The 22,291-nt window shown below is 45.6% G+C and overlaps 2 protein-coding genes across 3 annotated transcripts; one reads left to right on the forward strand and one right to left on the reverse strand.

Annotated features, from left to right (window-relative positions):
- The first annotated feature begins 2,665 nt into the window (after positions 1 to 2,665).
- Positions 2,666 to 8,087, forward strand: LOC136461605 (NADP-dependent malic enzyme, chloroplastic). The gene is made up of 20 exons (XM_066460887.1): positions 2,666 to 2,833; positions 2,985 to 3,217; positions 4,329 to 4,449; positions 4,540 to 4,614; positions 4,740 to 4,891; positions 4,986 to 5,091; positions 5,161 to 5,226; positions 5,346 to 5,441; positions 5,532 to 5,603; positions 5,689 to 5,772; positions 5,903 to 6,001; positions 6,168 to 6,215; positions 6,310 to 6,363; positions 6,452 to 6,550; positions 6,680 to 6,769; positions 6,853 to 6,930; positions 7,201 to 7,275; positions 7,387 to 7,477; positions 7,575 to 7,703; positions 7,810 to 8,087. Exons 1-20 carry the CDS (start codon positions 2,783 to 2,785, stop codon positions 7,896 to 7,898), a joined length of 1,908 nt encoding a protein of 635 aa, XP_066316984.1. The 5' UTR covers positions 2,666 to 2,782; the 3' UTR covers positions 7,899 to 8,087.
- A 7,193-nt stretch (positions 8,088 to 15,280) lies between these two features.
- Positions 15,281 to 19,935, reverse strand: LOC136457558 (2-oxoglutarate-Fe(II) type oxidoreductase hxnY). Of its 2 annotated transcripts, none has more exons than XM_066457591.1 (11): positions 19,637 to 19,935; positions 18,221 to 18,416; positions 17,860 to 17,958; positions 17,488 to 17,539; positions 17,120 to 17,256; positions 16,940 to 17,040; positions 16,794 to 16,852; positions 16,590 to 16,646; positions 16,390 to 16,435; positions 15,773 to 15,852; positions 15,281 to 15,647 (listed from the first exon to the last, which is right to left on the reverse strand). In XM_066457591.1, exons 1-11 carry the CDS (start codon positions 19,721 to 19,723, stop codon positions 15,557 to 15,559), a joined length of 1,005 nt encoding a protein of 334 aa, XP_066313688.1. In that variant the 5' UTR covers positions 19,724 to 19,935; the 3' UTR covers positions 15,281 to 15,556. The 2 variants fall into 2 exon arrangements, with proteins under 2 accessions (XP_066313688.1, XP_066313689.1); XM_066457592.1 differs by having other exon boundaries at positions 17,135 to 17,256; positions 19,637 to 19,934.
- Positions 19,936 to 22,291: the final 2,356 nt, after the last annotated feature.

Raw genomic sequence — 22,291 nt, forward strand, 5'->3', positions numbered from 1 at the left:
GGAATGGATGCTTTCTTATTAAGGCAAATATGCTGGTCGGAGAATTGATCGTTGGGTTTATTTTGATTAAAAGTTCGCCAATTAGTGGCGTCGAATTTAACAAGACATTATGCTTCATGCCATGGCGCATGAGTTAGAACATGTAAATAGTTAGTAGGTAACATAGCGACAGTTTGAGACTGCAATTATATTGCAGTGTCGTCTTTTCTTTCTTCTTTTTAGTTTCTATCGTTTCTATTGGCTGGGAATGTATAACCAGCACGTAAACCTATTGTACCTGTTTGTTTTCACCTACTTAATGCAAAGGCAGAGCACCTGCCGTTACATGCTAAAAAAGATCTGATAAAAATATATTTGTAACTTTTGGATCTGATAAAAATTCACTTGATTGTCACTCTGGCGCCGAGCCAAGGGTCCATTTCTGGAATTCTTTCCGCCAGGGGTCTATTTGAGAGAAACTTTCGAAAAAAGGGCCAAATAGTAAAAAATTCGGACGCCATACCATGCCCTATCGAGTTCTCCGCCCTTCGTCTGTTCTTGGCCACAGCCGCAAAGGCATGCAAATCGGTGCAGTGTTGGCCTCTCTTTTTATCAGTGATCAGTAACAAAAGAAATGGGATGAGGGCCTCTCTTCTTATCAGTGATCAGTGATCAGTAACAAAAGAAACGGGATGATCCTTTCAAGCCCGTCTTTGCAGGAATTGATTAGTGGCCAGGACCACGGAATAGGCGGGTTGACAGGTGCGATGGGTGCCGCCGTGCCGCGCTGGTCCGCGAACGAAAGCGATTTTTTATAAAGCTCATCAGTCATCGTAAATGGACTTGGTTGGTTGAGATGGGGAAGCAAAATGTTAGCGACCACAGTCTTGTCTTAGCTAACATAATAGATGGATGGGCGTATCACCTGCATGCACTACTAACTGACCGTCACTCCATCAGATGGAGTACTGGAGAGAGAGCTGACATGAGTAGATTCGAGGAACGAGCTTTCAGACTGTTTGTGTTTGATGGATTTCTCCGTGGCGGAGACATGAATTATACATAGAGAAGCCAATATAATTAAGAAATTTCATATGTATATGAACATGGGTTAGTTATCGATGCAGTCGCTCCTATTTTTCTCAATTTATTCCAGTACTTGACGATCTAACAATGTTATTCATCTCGTGGTAGGTTACCGTGTCTGTGTACAACGAGTCGCATGTGATGACTCATGAATCTCGAAACCTAACAGTTTAGTATTTCCGAAGTGCTCATAGTAAGGTAGAATGTGTGTATATTTATAGGGTGAGTGTGTGCGCATATATGTAAACGTCTGTACCGTGTAGTTTAGAGTAAAAATTTACTAGTTAAATGCGTGCTCAATAAAACTTAAAATATAATGAAATGTAAGTACACATGTTGTAAAACCTAAAATTTCATTAAATGTATTCTAATATAGTAGGGAAACAAGTTTAGATGGATCAAAAATTATATTTTAATTGTGTTTTATGTGATTTAATTTGTTCTCCACAAGACACTAAAAATATATATGACAAGGACTTTTTATCATATCTTTCTAATATAAATATAGATTATTAATTATATATTAAGTAAAAAAACTTTGTTGTGATGTTAGGAGGGGGCATGGCTCTTGATGCCCCTGGCTCCACCCACTGTTTCGAATTCTCCGTCCGCTTTTTTATATGCCGACAAAATAGTTCATCCTCTTTTCGATCGTGCTAGTCTCAACATTGCATATTTCCTTCCTAACCAGAAAAACAACAATGAAAAGTTTGTTCACTAGGTTGTCCTTTTTTTCTATCCACCTAAAACGCCGAGTCCTCGCCAACTTGTTTTCATAACTTTCCACATAGGACGTGTTTGGCTATGGTGCAGCTAAGATTCCACGAGCCACACGCTACCGCGCGCAGCTGCTGTGGCGCCTAGGGCACGGTGTTTAAAGTTGGCGCCACAGATGTGATGTGGTTTTGAATGGGAAAAAGTAGTGGCTGCCGCACATGAAGGGCCAACAAAACAGCAGCTTCTAAATTTCATGGCGCGTTGTAAGCTAGGCATGGCAGCGCGTGGTGCGAAACCAAACTCCTTAATATGAGTAAGGTTGAGATGGAATGGACTCTTATGTCTAAGGTCCAATCAAACGGTAACACGGGGGGGTGCGAGGGTGACGATTGAGATCAGCATGTGTTTTTTATACTACTATACAAAACTTGAAAGTTAATTAATTACTTTTTTATTTTAAATTATAAGACGTTTTGATACGTAGCTTTTGCTATACACTCAGGTCTAGATACGCAATAAAAGCAAATATATCTTGAAAAAAATAAAATATCTTGTAATTTAGAATGGATCCAGTAGATCAGTAACGCTGTAGTGCAGCCGACTAACCCACAGCACGATGTGTACTAAACCGGTCAGTCACTAGGTTCAGCAAACTATCATCCCGTCGGCTAAAACGGGGGGAAGCAGAAAGCACGCCGTCAATACCCAAGGTCAGGGTGGTCGGTGGGCAGCGGCCAACCAGCACTCCAGCCCGCAGACCGCAGACCGCAGCGCCTCTACTCCCTACCCCGACGTGTGCCGCACGCGCGGAAAACTAGAACGCGCAGCGCCCCGAGCCGAGCCCCCCAGCGCTTCCCCTTTTTATACCCCTCGCCACCATTACCTTCTCCACACTACTGCCAGGCGCCAGCTCCGAACAGGGAGGAGGACGCCAGTGGCCACTGCCGCGCCGCTCCCGCCTCCGGCCTCCCTCTCTCCATCCGCCGAACTGGACGCCACCATGATCTCCGCTCGCGCCGCCACCGTCGCCGCCGCGTCCCCCGCCTCCCCGGTGCGTTCCACGAGCGGCCTAACCACGCACCCTTCTACACCACCTTCCCTCCGCTAGTGATTCCCCGCGCGGTTTGGGCATCGCAAGTTGCCTGCCACCAGCTGACCATTTGAGCTTGCGTGTTGTGTCTGTTTATTCTCCGCACCCGCAGTGGAAGCGGGGAGGACGGAGCGAGGGCGGCGGCAGCTGCGACGGATGCAGCACCTACAGGAAGACCGTGCCGAGGAGGGCCGCGGCCGTGAAGGTGCGCGCCTTGCCGCCGAAGCGGGTGGAGGCGGTCGCGATAGGCTCCGCCGCGGAGACGGAGACGGAGGAGGTGGTGGTGGAGGTGGCGGCGGCCACCGAGGAGCTGCCCGTCATGCCCTGGGCCACCTCCGTCGCAAGGTGAGCCGTCGAATCGCGTGGGGCTCTGTCTGTCTACCTCGAACATATCCATACTAGTTCTAATTCTACCATTGCTTGCTTGCGTCTAGTCAAATCTCTAATTGCTTGTTCTATTATTAGTGTGCTCACATGCTTGACTAGCTGCATTCTTCTGTCGTTGTGCATGTGCCTTCATTCACCGAAGACAACATTACCATTTAGTTTGCCTTTTATTTTAGTTTCAATACTAATTTATCGAAACGTGCTTCAGCTTAACTAAGAAGCTCCAGCCTGATATAGTCTAGGTTTGTTAAATCACCATATGTCATATGGGAGTTTCTAGCAAGTTCCAGTTTCAGAATGTTTCTTTGGTAGTGTTGTAGGATTCTGAATTTGGAATGTTTTTTGGCGTTGTTGTAGAATTCTGATGAGCTAGGTCCAGAGTTTCAAATGAACTCAGGCCCTGTTTAGATTCCAAAAATTTTCACCCCAAAGTGTCACATCGAATCTTGCGGAACATGCATGGAGTATTAAATGTAGACGAAAAACAAAACTAATTGCGCAGTTGGGTGAGAAATCGCGAGACGAAACTTTCGAACCTAATTAGTCCATAATTAGACACTAATTGCCAAATACAAACGAAAGTGCTACAGTAGCCAAAACCAAAAATTTTTGCGAACTAAACGCGCCCTCATACTGATGAGCTAGGTCCACCAGAGTTGTTGAACAAAAAGCGGGGAATTGTCTGCTTTGCCTAAGGTTTGTCCTGTTTCGTGCAAGTATATCCTAAGCTGGCCCACAGCGATACCAATTTGTCTGGTTTCTTCCACTACCCCTTCGGCAGTGAAATATGATGGAAATTGATACTAAATTGCAACCATATTGTGGTAATATACTACCAAATCGAATTTGTCACGTAATTTACTGTGAATGATAACCTTCGCGGCGCACAATGATAGCTTGTCAAGCATCCATATGGCCATATCACCCAAAGAAAAAAATCTGGGCTCTAGAATGGTTCATGGCTGTGGATGCAAAGCTTTTCTTTGAATCTACGACCATAGTTCTTTCCACTAAATAAGTTTCCTTCACTTGGTTGAAAATATGCTGACTTGTCTTATTTCTACATCAGCGGTTACACCCTTTTGAGGGACCCACATCACAACAAGGGTCTTGCTTTCACGGAGAAGGAGAGGGATGCACACTACTTGCGTGGACTGCTTCCTCCGGCAGTTGTATCTCAGGAACTCCAAGTATGGGGCACAATAAACAGTACCTGTTCTTGTGCTGACCTTTCTTTCTTTCTTTTTTATTTACCGAAGATCACTTTAATCTATATGTAGATTAAGAAGTTCATGAACAACCTGCGGCAGTACCAGCTCCCTATTCAGTGCTATATGGCCATGATGAACCTTCAGGCAATCCCAGTTTATCCTTTCTACTCTTATATGAAAGCTTGCGACGGCCAGCATAATTGATATGAGATGTTCAGTTAGAATGAATGGGTAGTTGCATCATTGTGCTTAACACCTCCTGTTTTCAGGAGACGGACGAGAGGCTTTTCTACAAGCTTTTGATTGAAAATGTGGTGGAGCTGCTTCCTTATGTTTACACACCAACTGTAGGTGAGGCCTGCCAGAAGTATGGGTCCATCTTTGGACGACCACAGGGTCTGTATGTCAGCCTGAAGGACAAGTATGTGCGCCTATATTTGCTTGAACTTCGCAATAATATATAGCTGTCTACCATCTACCTATTTTATCTGGACTGACCTCGAGGTGCATTCCAGGGGGAGGGTCCTAGAAGTTCTAAGGAACTGGCCACATAGGAACGTTCAAGTTATCTGTGTTACTGATGGTGAGCGAATCTTGGGACTTGGAGATTTGGGTTGTCAGGTATGATTGTCTCATTAGTTGCTTATTACGTGAGAACCTTTGCTTATATTATACTGAATCCTTCTATAGGGAATGGGAATTCCTGTAGGCAAACTTGCTCTATACACTGCTCTTGGAGGAGTCGATCCAACAGCTGTAAGCGTTCATATCTTTTCTGTCCCCTTTTTGGTTGCATTTCTTGTAATGGTCATGTATGTTTGGTATCAACAAACAACTAAGTTATCACAATTGGCGAATTCTAAATTACGTTGCAGTGTTTGCCTGTCACAATTGATGTTGGCACAAATAATGAGAAATTGCTTAATGATGAGTTCTACATTGGACTCCGGCAAAAACGTGCAAGGGGCGAGGTATGTAGTTGTGTCGAGATTGCTAGGTGTTAGGAATTGGCAAAATATGTGACACTTGGGATCTTATCTGTGCATTTTCCTTAATGGCAGGAGTATGATGAGCTTATTGAAGAGTTCATGGCTGCTGTTAAGACATTCTATGGTGAGAAAGTCCTCATTCAGGTGAGTTAGTCTCAACATTGTACTTTTGCTATACCGGCTCAATTTACTCTTTATCCCAAATTGTAACACTGTAAATTTTGGACAGTTTGAGGACTTTGCCAATCATAATGCCTTTGATTTACTTGAAAAATATAGCAAGAGCCATCTTGTTTTCAATGATGATATCCAGGTAAATGGAACCACCATGGTATTTTTATTTTTACTGATACCAGGGGGCAACCTTAATTAATTGAGATCATCATCCTTCAGTTTATTGCCTTTTGTGATTGGTACCAATTTGGAAATATGAATGTTTGCAGGGCACAGCATCAGTGGTCCTTGCAGGTTTGTTAGCAGCACTCAAGATGGTTGGTGGGACCCTGGCAGAGCAGACTTATTTGTTCCTTGGTGCTGGGGAGGTTAGTTAAAGCATCTCCTGGTGAACTGTTATTTCCTTTGTCACCCAACTGTCGGAGCATACTGTACTAGTATCTTTTGAATTGAGATTGTGACCATTAGTAAGATTCTATTCTATCAAGGAAAGTAGACCCATCTGTAAGATTCTGATAATGTATTTGATTTCAGGCTGGAACTGGTATTGCAGAACTCATCGCTCTTGAGATGTCGAAACAGGTAACTAGCTTCATTGTTCTAGTATCTAAATGTGTGGTAGGTTTCCTTTGTCCTAGTTCTTACTCTAACATGTACTGGTCGGGTCGATTTATAGACAAAGGCCCCAGTTGAAGAGTGCCGCAAGAAGGTTTGGCTGGTGGACTCAAAGGTGTGTAACCAAAGGAAAATGCGCTGTTGCTAGTGCAATGTTTGCTCACCTGTTTATCTGACGTCCTGACACGATATTTTGTATACAGGGTTTGATTGTTGACTCTCGTAAAAACTCCCTTGCGCCATTCAAAAAACCTTGGGCACATGAGCATGAGCCCTTGACAACCTTGTATGACGCTGTTCAGGTAGTCACGCTCATGTGCATTTAAGATTGTACTTCAGTTCATTTAGCAGCTGCTGCCTTCACTTAAAGCTGTCCTGTTTGTGCTGTTTTCATAAAAAAGAATTTACTAACCTTTCGTCATATCGTCCAGTCCATCAAACCTACAGTTCTGATTGGGACATCTGGAGTTGGAAGAACATTCACAAAAGAAATTGTTGAGGCCATGGCTTCCATCAATGAGGTAATTTTTTTTCTGTTTTCTGACATTGCTGGTGGTATATTGTGAGGATGGAAAGCTGACCATATTGCTAATTATAAATGCAGAGGCCTATCATCTTTTCACTGTCAAATCCAACCTCACATTCTGAATGTACTGCTGAACAAGCATATACCTGGACTCAGGTGAGATGTCTAATCACCTTGTGCAGAGTTTGATCAGCAAATTGGTCCACTCCAGTCAAAACATTTGGCATTTTGTGCACTGTCTGACTACCATTTTGAATGTAGCCATCACTAGAAGATTATTCGTGCTCAGTTTCCTGTTTATTAAACTGTGATCTAATTGGACAAAAAAAAAAGAAGTGGCTGATTTCTGGAAACTGGAAAGAAACTTGTGGGGTCTGTACTCTGTAGTTTGCAACTCATATCTCTTTATTTGCACTCTATGCTCAGGGTCGTGCAGTTTTTGCCAGTGGCAGTCCATTTGCCTCTGTGGAGTATGATGGGAAGACTTTTGTACCTGGGCAGGTAGAACTTGTTTCTAATATTAAACCCAACTAGGCAATGCAATCTTGCTGGTGTAAACACCCGCAAAACATAAGTAGTTTATTGCTAACTCGACTGTGCTATTTACAACAGTCGAACAATGCGTACATTTTTCCTGGACTCGGCCTCGGTCTTGTTATTTCTGGAGCCGTCCGTGTCCACGAGGACATGCTTCTTGCCGCCTGTAAGTAGCTCCGAACGGAAACCGTTGGGCATAAAAAATCGTTTATAATACCTTGATGAAACTAGGGACCAATCTCATGTTTCATTCATTCAAACAGCGGCTGCACTAGCTGATCAGGCCACAGAGGAGAACTTCGTCACGGGATCGATCTTCCCACCCTTCACGAACATTAGAAAGATCTCTGCATACATTGCTGCAGCCGTGGCTGCAAAAGCTTATGAACTCGGTACGCACGTCCTCTGTTTTTCTTTTGCAGACACCATTCCACATCTTGGCATTCACCACCAAGTCTCATACCTGTCTGATATGACATCATCAACTTCCCTCTGCAGGTTTGGCGACCCGTGTGCCTCCCCCCAAAGACCTGGTGGCATATGCAGAGAGCTGCATGTACTCTCCTGTCTACCGTAACTACCAGTAGTGCTGCTGGGATCAATTTTGGAGTAATAAAATCTATCAACGCAGATGATACTGCAATGTTGTAGTTATTGTTGTTTATAGTCCCTGCTGCTAACCACCCTTGTTGCTGGTGCTGCTGGTCGATACTGTACCTGTCTATGCATATATGATATGTTGTAACGTTATGAAAGCAAACAATCTTGTGTCCCAATGTTTGTTATTCTTTCGCTTGCTTAAGATGGTCTGTTAAAGTGGCTGAAAGAGTCAGATAGCCGTGAAAACAATTCAAGATGGCCAAATTTAAGCGAAACCAAAGAATTCTGCAAGTTAGCTCAAAGCCCTCAGCACAAACGAATTGTTGCAAGTGATTTCTCTTTTTTCTTAGAGTTCATGGGCTTTAATCCCCAGTCTTAGAGTTTTTCAAAAAAAAAAGAAAAAAATCCCCAGTCTTAACAAAAGAAAGTTCTCAGCAGCCACACAAGTACACAATACACTCACATCCAACCAGAATGGAAAAGGCACTTCTACCTAGAGACTCAACTATAACACAAGCTAAGATCAAAATGACTGCTACCATCATCTACTTCACACCGTAGGCTTCCTTCAACGTAGAAGATTGATCCAGTTGTTTGCTCTTTCTAGCTTCTCCACCCAAGTGCCATCCTTCACCGCCATCTAGGAGTCCAGCCGGTGCAGCAAGGTCCAAGAACCACCATCATCTTATCAGCATCTCGGTCTCTCCTTATCCATCGGGCAGCATGGCCGGGGCTCTTGCCAGCAATTTCAAAGTTCGAATAACCTCCTCTAGCATCGGTTGCTCGGTCACACTACGTGGACATCCACGTGGTCGTGGTCGTGAGTTAATAGTCAAAACGTCTACGTGATCTCTGGCTCTAACATATCGAAGCTTGACTGCATGACTCACTTAACTATAAATTTAGTAAGGTAGCCCTCAAAATATCTAATACATTTTACATGACCCGGAAATGTTTGTGTTGAGCTGTTTCGACACTATATTCTGCTACGCGGGTTGGCCTAATCCTATACTCTTATAAAGCTAAATCTCACTAGAGATTTCTCTCAACATGCAAGCTATCCATATCAATAACCTTCTCAACATGCAAGCTATCCACAACAACAATCCTCTCAACATGCAAGCTATCCACATCAATAATCCACTAGAACTTGCAATTATAACCAACTAGCACATGTATGTATACTCTTATTGTCGGGGACCAATACTAGGGTACCCGAAGAGGAGAGACTAATGGTCGTCGATGATAGTTCATCCAAGCAGTCGAGGGCGCGACTACAGCTGCGACCGACCCCCAGGTGCGTAAGCTCCGCCTCGCCCGACCTCCGAGGGCGAACTCCGCCTCGCCCGACCTCTAGGGACGAGCTCCGCCTCGCCCGACCCCGAGGCCACGGGTTCCGCCTCGCCCGACCTCTGGGGGCGGGCTCCGCATCTCCCCACCTCAGAGGACTGGCTCCGCCTCGCCCAACCCCTGAGTCAGCGCTCCGCCTCGTCCGACCCTTGGGTCAGCGCTCCGCCTCGCCCGACCCCTGGGTCAGCGCTTCGCCTCGTCTGACCCTTGGGTCTACGCTCCGCCTCGCCCAACCCCTTGGTCAGCGCTCTGCCTCGCCCAGCCTCTAGGGGAGGACTCCGCCTCGCCCGACCCTAAGGTCGCGGGCTCTGCCTCGCCCAGCCTCTGGGGGAGGACTCCGCCTCGCCTGACCCTGAGGTCGCGGGCTCCGCCTCGCCCTGCGAAGTCCCATACCGCCGCCAACCACTCCAGGAACAAGTGTATGGGCCTAGGTCAAAGCTCTGACACCAGGGAGGAGACTGGCGTGCCTCGATGTAACCCGTGACCACGACGAGCCATACCTGAGGGTTCACCTCAGGAACAGCGTTGGGCGTACCGGTGTTGTTCTACCTAACTCCCGTGCGAACACTGACGGACGTGTCTAGTCACCACGACATCCTCTAGGACGGAGTGGAGCACCATTGAAAGTGCATGTAGCCCTTTAGTGGGTTTTGGATGATTGAATGACAACGTGATTAAAGAACTAACCCGTTTGCTAAGTGTGGACAGGTAATAGGTTATCTCACAGGTACTTAATGAAAGCCAAAATGATGTGTTGTTGTATAAACAATCTAGTTCAAGCACAAGACAACAATGCAAATGGAATTCATGCAAATGCTTGTTTATTGTGGGATTTCCATATACTATGTGAAAGCAAGCTCGTGAGTATTAGTTAATGAGACATGAGGGATTGCATATGGAATGGTCTCATATTTGAAGCTTGCTAAATTGAAATGAAAAAGATAATAATACATATGAATGAATGATTCAACACAAGATGTGACTTAATGGCTTGAGATGGTGAAGATAGCAAGGAAAGGCTTCGAGGTACTAAGCAAGGGTGAAGGGCAAGCGACGGCTTGGCGGCCGAAGAACCTAGCTAGGGTGAAGAAGAAAGTACTTGCATTTAGTTGATGTACTAATCAAGCTAAGATGGTCATATTGATGTGAAGGATCAAATCTATATTGGACAAGTTGATTAAAGTGACTTGATGCATTTGGAGTTATTCATATTTGATGAATGGAATCAAGTCACATGCTCAAGATGGCTATGCTCAAGTGAAAAGATCAATATTGACATGTTGGCACCCACACTTGATGAAGATTGAAAGACACGGCATCAATTTAAAGAAGATCAACTCAAAAGGTTTAATTTCGTTTTTCTTTTGATCTTGAGTTAATAGGTATGCCGTATTATTAAGAGGGATGCAAGTTTAGGTGGTCTGAGGAAGATAGAGTGCTCAAGCATAATAATTAAATCAAAAGAGAGACACTCTAGCACTTTACGAGCACATAGAATAATTTTCTTTGACTGTCGGTGTCGGAAGTCCCGACGTAAGCCGGAACTCCCGACAGTCGGAAGTCATGACTCTTGCCGGAAGTGCTGACTCCCAGTCATAGCCTGCGTGGCGACTGTGGACGTCGGAAGTCCCGACGTGAGTCGGAACTCCCGACAGTCGGAAGTCCCGACCCAAGCCGGAAGTCCCGGCATCGATGGTTCTACTGACCTGCTGACTGTGCCCGTCGGAAGTCCCGACGTTTGTCGGAAGTTCCGACCGTCGGAAGTCCCGACGTTCGTCGGAAGTTCCAACGTTGGCTGTCTCGAGTGGACTTTGACCTCACATGAACAGTGTTTTCTTCATACGTCGGAAGTCCCGAGATCTGCGTCGGAACTCCCGACGTAGATCTGAACGGTTAGATTTTGCCTTGGAGTATATATACCCGTCTCCTTCATTCTAACCGTTGCCCACTCATTTCATTGCAACAAACACTCGCCCAAAACAGCCCCCAAGCATTCTAGGCTCGCCACTCTTCTCTCCTTTGCCTCCAACTTCAATTCCTAAAGGGTTTGAGTGATTGGAGAGTGGATTGAGTGAGAAAAACACTTTGAGCAAGCTTGAGCACTTGATTTCTTCGTCAAGCCAGTTTGATTTGCATTTGTTACTCTTGGGGATTTTCCCCTAGCCGGCTAGACGTCGCCCAAGAGCTTCCATCTTGTGGAAGAGCCTTGGGAAGTTTGTATTACCCTTGATTTCTAGTGAAGAAACTCAAGTGACCTTTGTGGTATCCTTGAGTGAGGCAAGGAGGTGGAGTAGGAGCTCCTTTGTGGGGCTGCCGAACCTCGGGATAAATTCTTGTCTCCCGCGTGCTTGTTGTTGTTGTGATTTGCTCGAATTTACATGTATTTGGTTATCTTCCTCTCTCTAGCTATTTCTTAGGGTTTGGGACTCGATCTACGGAGTGGTGGCTTATCAACATCAAGAGAGTGACCCAACACCTTACCTTACCACTAGGAAGTGGGTTTGTAAGTTATCGGCATCACAAAGTTCATTTTAGCACTTGTAATTCATTTCCCGTAGGGGTCGGAAGTGCTGACAGTTTGCGTTGGAAGTTCTGACCCAAACTGTCAGGACTTCTGACACGTCAGAAGTTCTGACCCAAACGTCGGGACTTCTGACACGTCGGAAGTTCTGACCCAAACTGTCGGGACTTCCGACATTAACTGACTAGTGCATTTTGATTCAACTCTTTGGTTGCCGTTGTTTGGCTCCCTAGGTTTATCTAGTATCTTTTATATACTTTGTGGCTAACTTGTGAGGGGTTGTATTACTTTGATTTGGAGTTTCCATTGTGGAAACTCCTATTACTAATCGTTTCCGCTTTTAAAGGTGTTGATTTTTCAGAAACGCCTATTCACCCTCCTCTAGGCGACATCCTAGATCCTTTCAACCATGACCGGCAGATGATGCCTACGCATGGCGCCAGTGATGGACAAGACCGCGACGTGGCGCCGCCTCTGTTGACATCTACAAGGTCAGCGGGACCCACATGAAGGAGAAGAAGGCCCCAACAATCCTGAAGGACTTCCTCTCCCTCTCGTTCTCCTCTCTTCCTCCGTTGTAACCCTGTTTTTCCTTGGCCTATAAAAGGGAGGGCAGGGCGTCCCATTAGGGGGATCGGAACTCATCGCAACACACCGCATCAGGCTCGAATCCGACCAACTCATCGAACCCCAAACATACAGCCGAGTAGCGACCGAGCTCTCAGCACCCGTTCATCCTTTCCATCAAATACTTGGGACATGTCCCTCTCTCGCCCGTTTGTAACCCATACTATGAACTTTCAGTGCTAGTAACACGAGCGGCAGCAACGAACTGGACGTAGGGACATTCTGTCTGAACCAGTATAAACCTCATGTCCTCTTAGCACACCATCCGAGCTAGACGCGTAATATTAGAAATTTACTTGTTGGTGGTAACTCGAAACACCGACAGTTGGTGCGCCAGGTAGGGGCCTTTTGCGCGTCTCGACGTACACACCAGGCCTCGGATGGCTAGTCACAACGTTAGCTGGGTCCCGGGCGCGCACATGCACTTCGGGGACCTGGACTTCGTCGTCACAACGAAGGGAGAGCTGGCGCTAGCTCCCACCGCCGTCCAACCTCTCCACTCCCTCAGCCTCGACGTGATCACCGAGGCGCTTGAGGAGCTGTAGCTGCACGCCGACGCCTCCGCGAGCGACCGGCTCCTCGGCTTTGACTACGAGAGGTTAGAGCGCTAGCGCGGCGCCTTCCTAGGACCCCGATCGTCCCGGGAGGACCTGCGCTACCTCACCTTCTCATTCGCCAACATCATGGCGTAGCTTGATGGGGGAGAGTCTCTCTCCCCAGAATACCTCATCCGGAGCGCCCCGATAGCGCTCCCGTTCGATCTGCGCAAGGCTGTAGAGACCGTTAGCCACTTTTTGGCGCAACGCACGCCTCCATCCCCTGCGAACGGCGAGTTCATGGGGATGACCGAGTATGTCGCGGAATCCTTCCATGACCTCCTCGTAGGAGGATCGGAGTCACCCTCCAGCTCTGACTCCAGCAGGGGGAGTCACACCCCTCTCGTGAGTGTTTCATGGCAGGTACCCCTGAGGGACACATCGAAAGCATCCACGAGGAGGAGGCTTCCCCAACAAACGACCTCGACAACGAGGCCGAGGGGGAGGCAGGGGCCCCGCCTCGCCTACGGGTGGAGTAGCTGAAGGCTCGGCACTAAGAGCTCGAGGAAGCGCGACTCCAGCTCGAGCAGGAGCGCGCGGAGCTCGATCGAGAGATCGAGCACAACGGAGACGGTGGGCGCACGCGTGCCATGGCCCGCGACGTGAACCAGAGGATCATCGAGGATGATGAAGCCCTCCACCACTTCACCCGCGCGTGCCAGAACATCATTGTTGCGGCAGCCTTGCTCCAGAGGCTTTCGGGGCCCACGATGCCCGAAGACCGTCGGGCCCATCATGAGATTCGCATGCTACTCGAGCGTGCGACGGCGCAGCAGGCCGAGAGCTCATTGTCTTGGTGATGTGAGCTCGATGCCAGCCAGCGCACACCCTCAGAGTGACCCGACAAGGATGCATCTGTCCACCAGGCATCGCAAGGCGGCAGGCTACGCACCGCGGTCCCAGTGCATGAGCGTCTCGGCCGCAACCATGACGTCAGGGCCAGGGACGACTCCCCGCCGGCTCCGAGCGCTGCCGACCCCTCTCGCCGTGATGTCCCCGCTGAAGGCCCCCTATGGCGACGGAAGGGGTCAACGGTGTGGACGCCGACCTCTCCCCCAGCACCACGACTCCCGGGGACCCCTCGGCTGCGTCCCCCTACATCTGACCCACGCCAGGCGTCGTCGCTTGGGCCGCCGATGGCGCGGGTCGTGCCGGTGCCTCAGACGCCGCCACAATTGCGCCCGGCTGAGGCCCGCCTGTCACAGCCGCCGCAGCCTCCACCTGCGTCGGCGGGGCCCCGACCGGCTGCATCATGCTCGCCATGGTCGGTGCCGCGAGCGCGGTCGGCAGCCCCATCCGCCCCGTCGTCGGCAGCGGTATCGCCGCCATCGCCGACTGCTCTGTGGCCTCCGAAGGCGCCCCTTGAACCCCCGCGTCCGCCCGTCCCGCCGAGGTCACGGGCGCCACCGTGGGCAGCGCTTGTCCGACCAAAGACGCAGTCGCACTGGCGCCGCTCCTGCCCAAAACGGGCGCGATGCCAGCCGACGGCTGCCCCTCGCTTGAAGGTCGACGCTATTCTTCAGCGCCAGCGCCAAAGGATTACGCTACCTCCCGGTGCTACCCCCACAACACCTCCACATCGCGCCTGCACAACGCCAACCCTAATTCCAAGGTACGGGTGTGTCGAGTAGCTGAGTGCCGACCTTAATTCCAGGGTACAGGTGAGTCACACATCTGAGTAATATATTCTATATCGCTCGTCCTCCATCAAAACACTAGTGAAAATAGCATGGGTCTGTCCCGTCCTCCTTCATTATCCCAAGAATCAAAACAAATGGGTAATATATTCTATATCGCTCGTCCTCCATCAAAACACTAGTGAAAATAGCATGGGTCTGTCCCGTCCTCCTTCATTATCCCAAGAATCAAAACAAATGGTACGTGAGAAGGTGAAATGAGCGAACACCAATAGATTGGGGTTATTGCTGCCAGTGAAGCCTGAGATAAAAGGAGATCCACTTATACATGATAACAACGTTGCTGAGCAGTGAGCACAGCCATCTCTTCTTGGAGAGGAGCATCGTCACGCCATTTCGTTGGATAAAGGAATAGAGCATTAGAGCTGCTTCCCAGCGAAGATCGTCGGATAAAGCTGGTTCCAGCCGAAGCCTCGCAAAGTTTTGGCATATGCCGCACCACGTGGATGGGACAGATTTCCACCGCAACAAAATTGACCCTGGTGTATCATACCAAAAAAGGATGAGTCGACAAGAGAATTATCCGGATGCTTTAGGGCCCTCACGTCGGGAGCTATTTGCCAGAATAACACAAAGGGGACCTCAACAGCACCATGGATAAGCTCGGGAACTTCACAACACGACAGAGAAGGCCATTCTTAATCTTCAATTCTTCTCTTCATCTTACATGGAGAATGGCATCTACAGAACTGCTATACCTATATTGATAATGTGATACACTGGTAATCTGGTATTGATATTAGTACACACTACTCACACAGTGCCGTCCTCCACCTAGTGTTATTGCAGGTTACATGTCTTCCGTACAGATGGCTGACAGAAGTAGTGAAAAAAAGGGTTTAGTAGCGCATCCTTTAGGCCTTGCTGTCGTTGTAGGAGTTCAGATCTGCATGAGTGTCCTTGTAACGCTGGGACAGGTATGCAGAACAGGTGATCGGAGGGAACCTGGACAGTGGACAGGCAATGCAACTGTAAAGATTTGGAATTTAATAGAACGGACATATATATCCTGATGAACAGCAGATGCTTAGCTGCCTGGCTTTAGCCATCTGAGGGGGCAAAGAGCTTACTTTGGAGGATTTGATTCGGATTTGCAGGTCGGCAGGCACTCAACTACGCAGTCATGGCTTGGTTCCACAAAGTAGGCTATCTGTTCCAGACAAGGCAAACACCGCCATTGAGATCAACTAATTCAGCGCATATTACCAGATATATATATATATATATATATATATAGGGAGAGGCTATTCAGTAGCCAGCTACAAAATAAGTTATTCTATAGCCACCTCCATTTACTATAATTTTATATACTAATTTACGATAATGTCAATATATATTTACTATAGTTAGGTTACTATAACACATAGGGATATTTACCATAACGTTATAGTAAACCACTTAGTAAGGAGTTACTATAATCTCATAAATTAACATAGTAATTATAGTAACTCAAGGTGGCTACAGAATAAGTTATTTTGTAGCCAGCTATAGAGTAGTTGTTCTATATATATATATATATATATATATGCTTCGTTTCAATGCAACTGGAACAGGGAAACAACTTAAGGACTTGTGTTTTTCTTTCCTTTTGTCCTTTTCGTCTTGCAATACTTCAGGTTACAATAATATATAACTAAGGCAGTCTACCAACTTAAATGAATTTATCTACATAACAGAAGAAACTTACCGAGTAGCGTTCTCGCCCATCTAGGACCACTCGATGTAAGGTTGACCTATATGTATGAGAAAAAATTGTGTTATATCATGAGAAAACAGTAATTACTAGTAAACAAAGCATAGCAGTGTTTAACCGCTATTTTCTTCCTCAAACTGACAGCAACACTATTTAATTCTCCCAATAATAAGCAAGTGATACTAGTATCCTACCTGAAAATACCATTACTCCACCTTTCAAGCATATCACCAAGATTGACGATAAATTCTCTGAAAATTCAAGGCCAAACACATTATGAGATATGATTACTAGCGTGAACTTCATGCCTTTACTTTTTTTTTTTAAACAGAATGCCTTTACTTTCCAAACACATGACTCAGTGGAAACATAAAGTAATTTAGATTAATAGGCTTTACCCTTTCACAGGAGCTACATATTCCCATACTTGAGGCTGAGCATTCTTGTCCTTACATATCTGCAGAATTCAAAAGGGTGAAACCCAGTTGAAACAAATCCAAATAAAAACATTAGAGAAGGTATTGCTTCAAGACGTATTTATTACTTGGAGTCCAACTACATCATCTGTTGCTAGGAGAGTTATCAGGCCAAAATCTGAATGGGCACCCGCTCCATAAACACCCTTTGCAGGATTTGACACTTTACCTGATGATAGAAAGAACATCAAACAACAGAATTCGTTATGTTCCTTGCGGGTAAATACCATTTGACATGAAAGCATGACCTGTTTTTTGTCCACCTTCATAGTGCAAGAGCCTTAAAGTGGCTATAGGCTCGCCAAGCATTTCAGGTCTATCAAAGAAGTCCACATCTAGATCTAGAGCAAGAGCAATGATCCTTGCCACTGATTTTGCTACTCTCCTGAAATTTATAGAATACAGATCAGATCAGAACAGTAAAAGCTCTGATCCAAGACACTATGAACTTCATTACCATACTTCAATTGTCTAGATATGAGCATATTACCATACTTCATTACCATACATTAATAATCCACTTTATCAGATTTAGAACTAAATTAGAACCAATTAGTATAATAGATGTGCTTCTATATAAAGTATCATTTTTAAAGTCAAGGAACAATGAACTCACAACGCCTCCCTGTGATATTGCTCCATCACTTCTCTCCATTTTGGTAATACTTCTGAAAGGAACAATGGAAAGTATATATAAAAACAGGTAAACACAATGTAATGTCATGATAATCACCAAATTAATCGTTAAAGGAATCAGAATTTAAATGATGATACTGGAGCAAAGGATATACTCTTATGTGGCAAAAAAAACCAACAAAGAAGAGTTGGACTATAAATAATCTACAATTATTCACCGCGTTTCAAACATACGTTAAACCAGTGTATGAGGTTGTAAGTACAAAACTGAATGATTCATGAACAGAAAAACTTTATTCATGAGTCATTCAGTTCTGTAAATGGTATCTCAACAAAAAGGAAATAGCTTTACCTTTAGAAGGCCACTGATTTGGACCATAAAATGGCCTGTTTGCTTCTGGATCATCTGCAGGTACCTCAACTCCAATATAATATCCTTCCTTGTAGTCACCTGAAACAGATTATAGAGATTATAAGAATGTGTAAAATATGGAACTGAAAATAGTACAGTACATAAACGAAGGGCATCCAGATTTAAGTGTGATTTTCTCAGATCAGTTGCCATTAGACTTTTTTTTTTAAATGTCCTATGCTTTTGAAATTAATACTTTTATAACCTGACAAGATTTTCATCACTAGCAGTTCTCTATCATAGATGACCCATGAAAACTAGATTTATGTGCCGCAACAAGCGTGGAGTTTGCATAACGAACCATTCACTTGATTTTCAGGGTCAAGAATTTCATCTAGCATGGGTGTGTACCCTCGATTCTTCTCGTCTCGGAGAAGCTTCATTTTCTCACTGTGAGGAAGGCCAAAGAACTTCTTGCTCTGGGCAAAAACTTCATCCATGAACTCTTGGCTTATCCCATGATCCACAACATAGAAGAAGCCTGAATCCAGGCATGCCTACCGAATAAAAACATTGCTTTCAGGAAGAAGAATATGATACAGAGATGTTATAAGAACAGAGCCAGCAAAGATATTTACTCCCTCCATCCCAAATTATGTCATTCCAACTTTGTTGGAGAGTCAAAACATCTCAAGTTTGATCAAATTTATGTAATGAAATAATAACATTTATATTATCAAATAAATATCATTAGATTCTTCATTAGCTATATTTTCATAGTATACATATTTGATGTCATAAGTCTTTATAATTCTCTCTATAATTTTGGTCAAACTTAAGATGCTTTGACTCTCCAAGAAAATTGGAATGACTTATAATTTGGGACGGAGGGAGTAATACTCAAGAAATCAGCTGACAAACATGTAAACTTCAATATCATGCACACTAGATGTTTAGTGGTCCAAGACTAAATTATAGTCAATCATGAGGCAATAAACTGAACAAAGTGTGGCTCAGGAAATAAGTATCAGAAAATCTAGAACATAAACAAGCGGATGCATGCTATATCACTGTCTTACTATTTACCAATTCCAAAATAACATGTAAAAAACTGTAAACATGCATTTATATGGATTGTGTCATAGAGGCAAGATGTACTTTTGACATAATCAAGGAAATAAAAATGTAAACTAGGACAAATAAACTATCCAAGTACCAACAAGAATCCACCTAATAAAGAGAACCAACTATACCTAAATCTTTGGGCAAAGTTGCTGCCTTTTCTGCTGATGAACCTAACAACAGACACCTAAAGAAAGCAATTAAATGAACCTAAGCAAGATGGCAGGTCCGCAGGTCACTCTCGTCAGCATAATCTAAACGAACCTTTAGTTTCGAAAGGGATGAGATTTGAAGGCACAATTAAATAATATATACTAGGTGAAAGCAATTGCTGACCAATGGTAGTGCAATTAGTGTAATATATTGAAATCCATGTTCTTGTGGAACTTGTGCCCTGATAGCCACCCAATTCTATTAAGTATTAACCTGCCTTACGAATAGCACAAAAAAAAACAGACATAATAACAAGCAGATTCCTACACTCCTTCATGAAAAGAAACAACAATACTGCAGTGATGGAACTCTGGAAGTGCCTTCTATTACAGTTATAAATAACCAAAAAGACAAGATGATTCTCGAGAAAGGAAGTTCCAAGCCTCTGCTATTCAGACACCTGAGCGACTAAAATTACGATAATCAAGAAACAACCGCAGACCTGCTTGAGGAGCGCGACCGATTTCTGGACGTCCGGGTCCGCCAGGCTGATGCAATTCAGGTTAGTCCTCGAGATCGGGCTCTCCATGCTCGGCGCTTCTCTCTCCCTCTGAGGCTCTGATCTCTCTTGGATTTGCCGCTCTTCTTTTGCTCCCGCCGCCGCCGCCTACCCTCTTCCCTGGTAGCCGCCTTCCCCTTTTCTTGATACGCTCAGGCTCAGGCTCAGGCTCAGGCGGAGCAGGAGTTGCCGGATTGGAATGGTCTGACGAGACGATTTATAAATGTGGACGAGCCTGGAGAGGAAGGTAGGTGGAAAAGGTTGCAAAAGCCAAGGGCAAGACCAGCCCAAAAGCGCATTGGCAAAGGGACCCAATCTTGGTGGCCACCGACTGCCTGGGTCTTTGGGCCAAGAAAAAAAAAAAGAAATCAATTTGTTGTATTTATTTATATTTGTGTTTTCTGATTTTATATCTTTGCTTAACACTTTATTTATGTTTTAGCTTTACTGTGTCGTGAGAATATATGATCAACTCAACTATGGACGGGCCATATTACAGGCAGCCAATTTCCCTCAGTCTTTTTTTGTAGCGGATGATGAATGAGTGCTCATGCAAAACGATTATTTATGTTTTCTTGTTTCGTGAGAGAATCAAATCTACTCAACTATATTCGATGGGCTCACTCACATCTCAAAGCAGCCAATTTTCCTTGGTATTTTATTCCGTAAAAAGACTGGTTAGGCATTTGTTTAGATGGATGTGTATCCACCTCAACCTACATGTGTTGAAGTGGAATAGAATGGAATTTATGTTCAATCCACTTCAACGTACGTGGATTAAAATGAATACATGCACATCTAAACAAGATCTTAGTGAATATGATAGTTTGTTTTTTTCTCAGTGTCGTTTGTGTAATCTAATTTGTCTTCTTTCGTGCAGTTGGTTTTTTTTTTTTTGCGTGGTAAATATATCACTCATAAAATCATTGTTCGCTTAGACGGCCATTTAGCGTATTTAGGGCCCGTTGGGCAACACTTCCCTTTAGTCCACTCCACAGGAGAAGCTGCAAAGCACCATCAAACGCCGCAGCTCCCGACAACTTACACTACGGGTAGGGAGAGAAAAAAAAAACTTGCTCCCCAACTCCACTATCACTTCTCCTCCCCGTTGTCTCACCGTCCCGAGACCAACCTCGTCGTCATCGAGTTGGCCAGGACCCAGCCCACGCCTCATCCTCACGCCACCACAGCTCACCCTCCTCTTCCTTTGTTGGGTTAGGACTTGAAGTTGTCGTGGGAGCTCTACCAAACAACATCGTTTCGAGTCTACAACAGAACGGAGCAGGATAAACGACAAGCGGGCGGAAGTGGGTTATTAAAATGGCCCTTAGACGCTACCTGGCATGTAGTCATGCTTGCTTGACTATTTAAATGTTTATGTAGCAACATATGGCAGCTGGTCACCAGTGGAGCAAAAACCAAGTCCTCGAAACGGAAGATCATATCAGGAATAGAGGAAATGGAAGTAGGTCCCACCTTGACAGCCCTACTGACGACACTTCTCCTTCCGTGAAGCACGGTGAGCACAACTGTCATCGGGCTAGAGCCTGGAGGATCTCTCAAATAGTCAAAACTCACATTGTAGAGTATCAACCGTGGTCTGCGGCGTTCAGGGATCTTGTTATAGTCTCGTAACAAGATGAATAATAGAGTTAAGTGCTTACTATAAATTAAGTTATAAGAGCAAAACTATATAATAGTTATTTTCTTATGTTTATCTATAAAAAGTTTTTTATTATTATGCGGTGCCATGTCTTACGTTCTCTTTTATCTCTCTCTTCACATATACTCCACCGCTACATTAGCTCTCGTGCCGAGATTGTTCCTTGCATGAGAGCTAAGCTCGCCTCTCTCTCCATGTCAACAAAAATGTTGAGTAGCTTGGCTATAAGACCAATTGTACGTGATCTAAGTGGCCACATATCCAGCAACTGGATGGCAAATACGGTGGTGGCAGAGGCACAACGATGGGGAAAGACGCTGTCAGATATCGATATTAGGGATACCCAAAGCAAGAAAGTTAGCGCCCACGCTAACTTCCCCAGATGGCTCGAGACGTATTAAAAGATCTCGTCTGACCCCAAGGTCGTGGGCTCCGTCTCATCCGACCCCTTAGGTGCGTGCTCCGTCTCGCCTGACCCCAAGGATATGGGTTTCGTCTCGCCCAAGGCTGTGGGCTCCGTCTCGTCCGACCCATTGGGTGCGGGCTCCGTCTCACCCAACCCTAAGGACACGGTTTTCGTCTCACCCAAGGTCGCGGGCTCTGTCTCGCCTAACCTCGAGGACGCGGGTTTCGTCTCGTCCGACGGGGACCCATATCGCCGCCAACCACTCCAGGTCCAAGCGTATGGGCCTGGGTCAAAACTCTGACGCCAGGAAAGAGACTGGCACTCCTCGATGTAACATGTGGCCATGACGGGCCATACCTGGGGATTCACATCAAGAACAGTGCCGGGCGTGCCGGTGCTGTTCTGCTTAATCCTCGTACAGACGCTGACAGGGACGGAGTGGAACGTCATGACCGGCAGATGACGCCTGCGTATGGCAACAGTGACGAACAGGGCCACAACATGGAGCCATCCCTATTGACATATACAG

This window comes from Miscanthus floridulus, chromosome 6 (genome assembly GCF_019320115.1).
Source record: "Miscanthus floridulus cultivar M001 chromosome 6, ASM1932011v1, whole genome shotgun sequence".
NCBI classification, from domain to species: Eukaryota; Viridiplantae; Streptophyta; class Magnoliopsida; order Poales; family Poaceae; genus Miscanthus; species Miscanthus floridulus.

What these genes read in the sequence shown, in the direction of transcription:
- LOC136457558 (XM_066457591.1), bottom strand. Translation starts at nt 19,723, where the DNA reads ATGGAGAGCCCGATCTCGAGGACTAACCTGAATTGCATCAGCCTGGCG. An exon ending in TATGTAGCTCCTGTGAAAGG is followed by an intron (nt 16,647 to 16,793) that starts GTAAAGCCTATT and finishes TTGAATTTTCAG; the next exon opens with AGAATTTATCGTCAATCTTG. An exon ending in TCCGAATCAAATCCTCCAAA is followed by an intron (nt 15,648 to 15,772) that starts GTAAGCTCTTTG and finishes TCCACTGTCCAG; the next exon opens with GTTCCCTCCGATCACCTGTT.
- LOC136461605 (XM_066460887.1), top strand. Translation starts at nt 2,783, where the DNA reads ATGATCTCCGCTCGCGCCGCCACCGTCGCCGCCGCGTCCCCCGCCTCC. An exon ending in CCGCGTCCCCCGCCTCCCCG is followed by an intron (nt 2,834 to 2,984) that starts GTGCGTTCCACG and finishes CCGCACCCGCAG; the next exon opens with TGGAAGCGGGGAGGACGGAG. An exon ending in AAGCATATACCTGGACTCAG is followed by an intron (nt 6,931 to 7,200) that starts GTGAGATGTCTA and finishes CTCTATGCTCAG; the next exon opens with GGTCGTGCAGTTTTTGCCAG.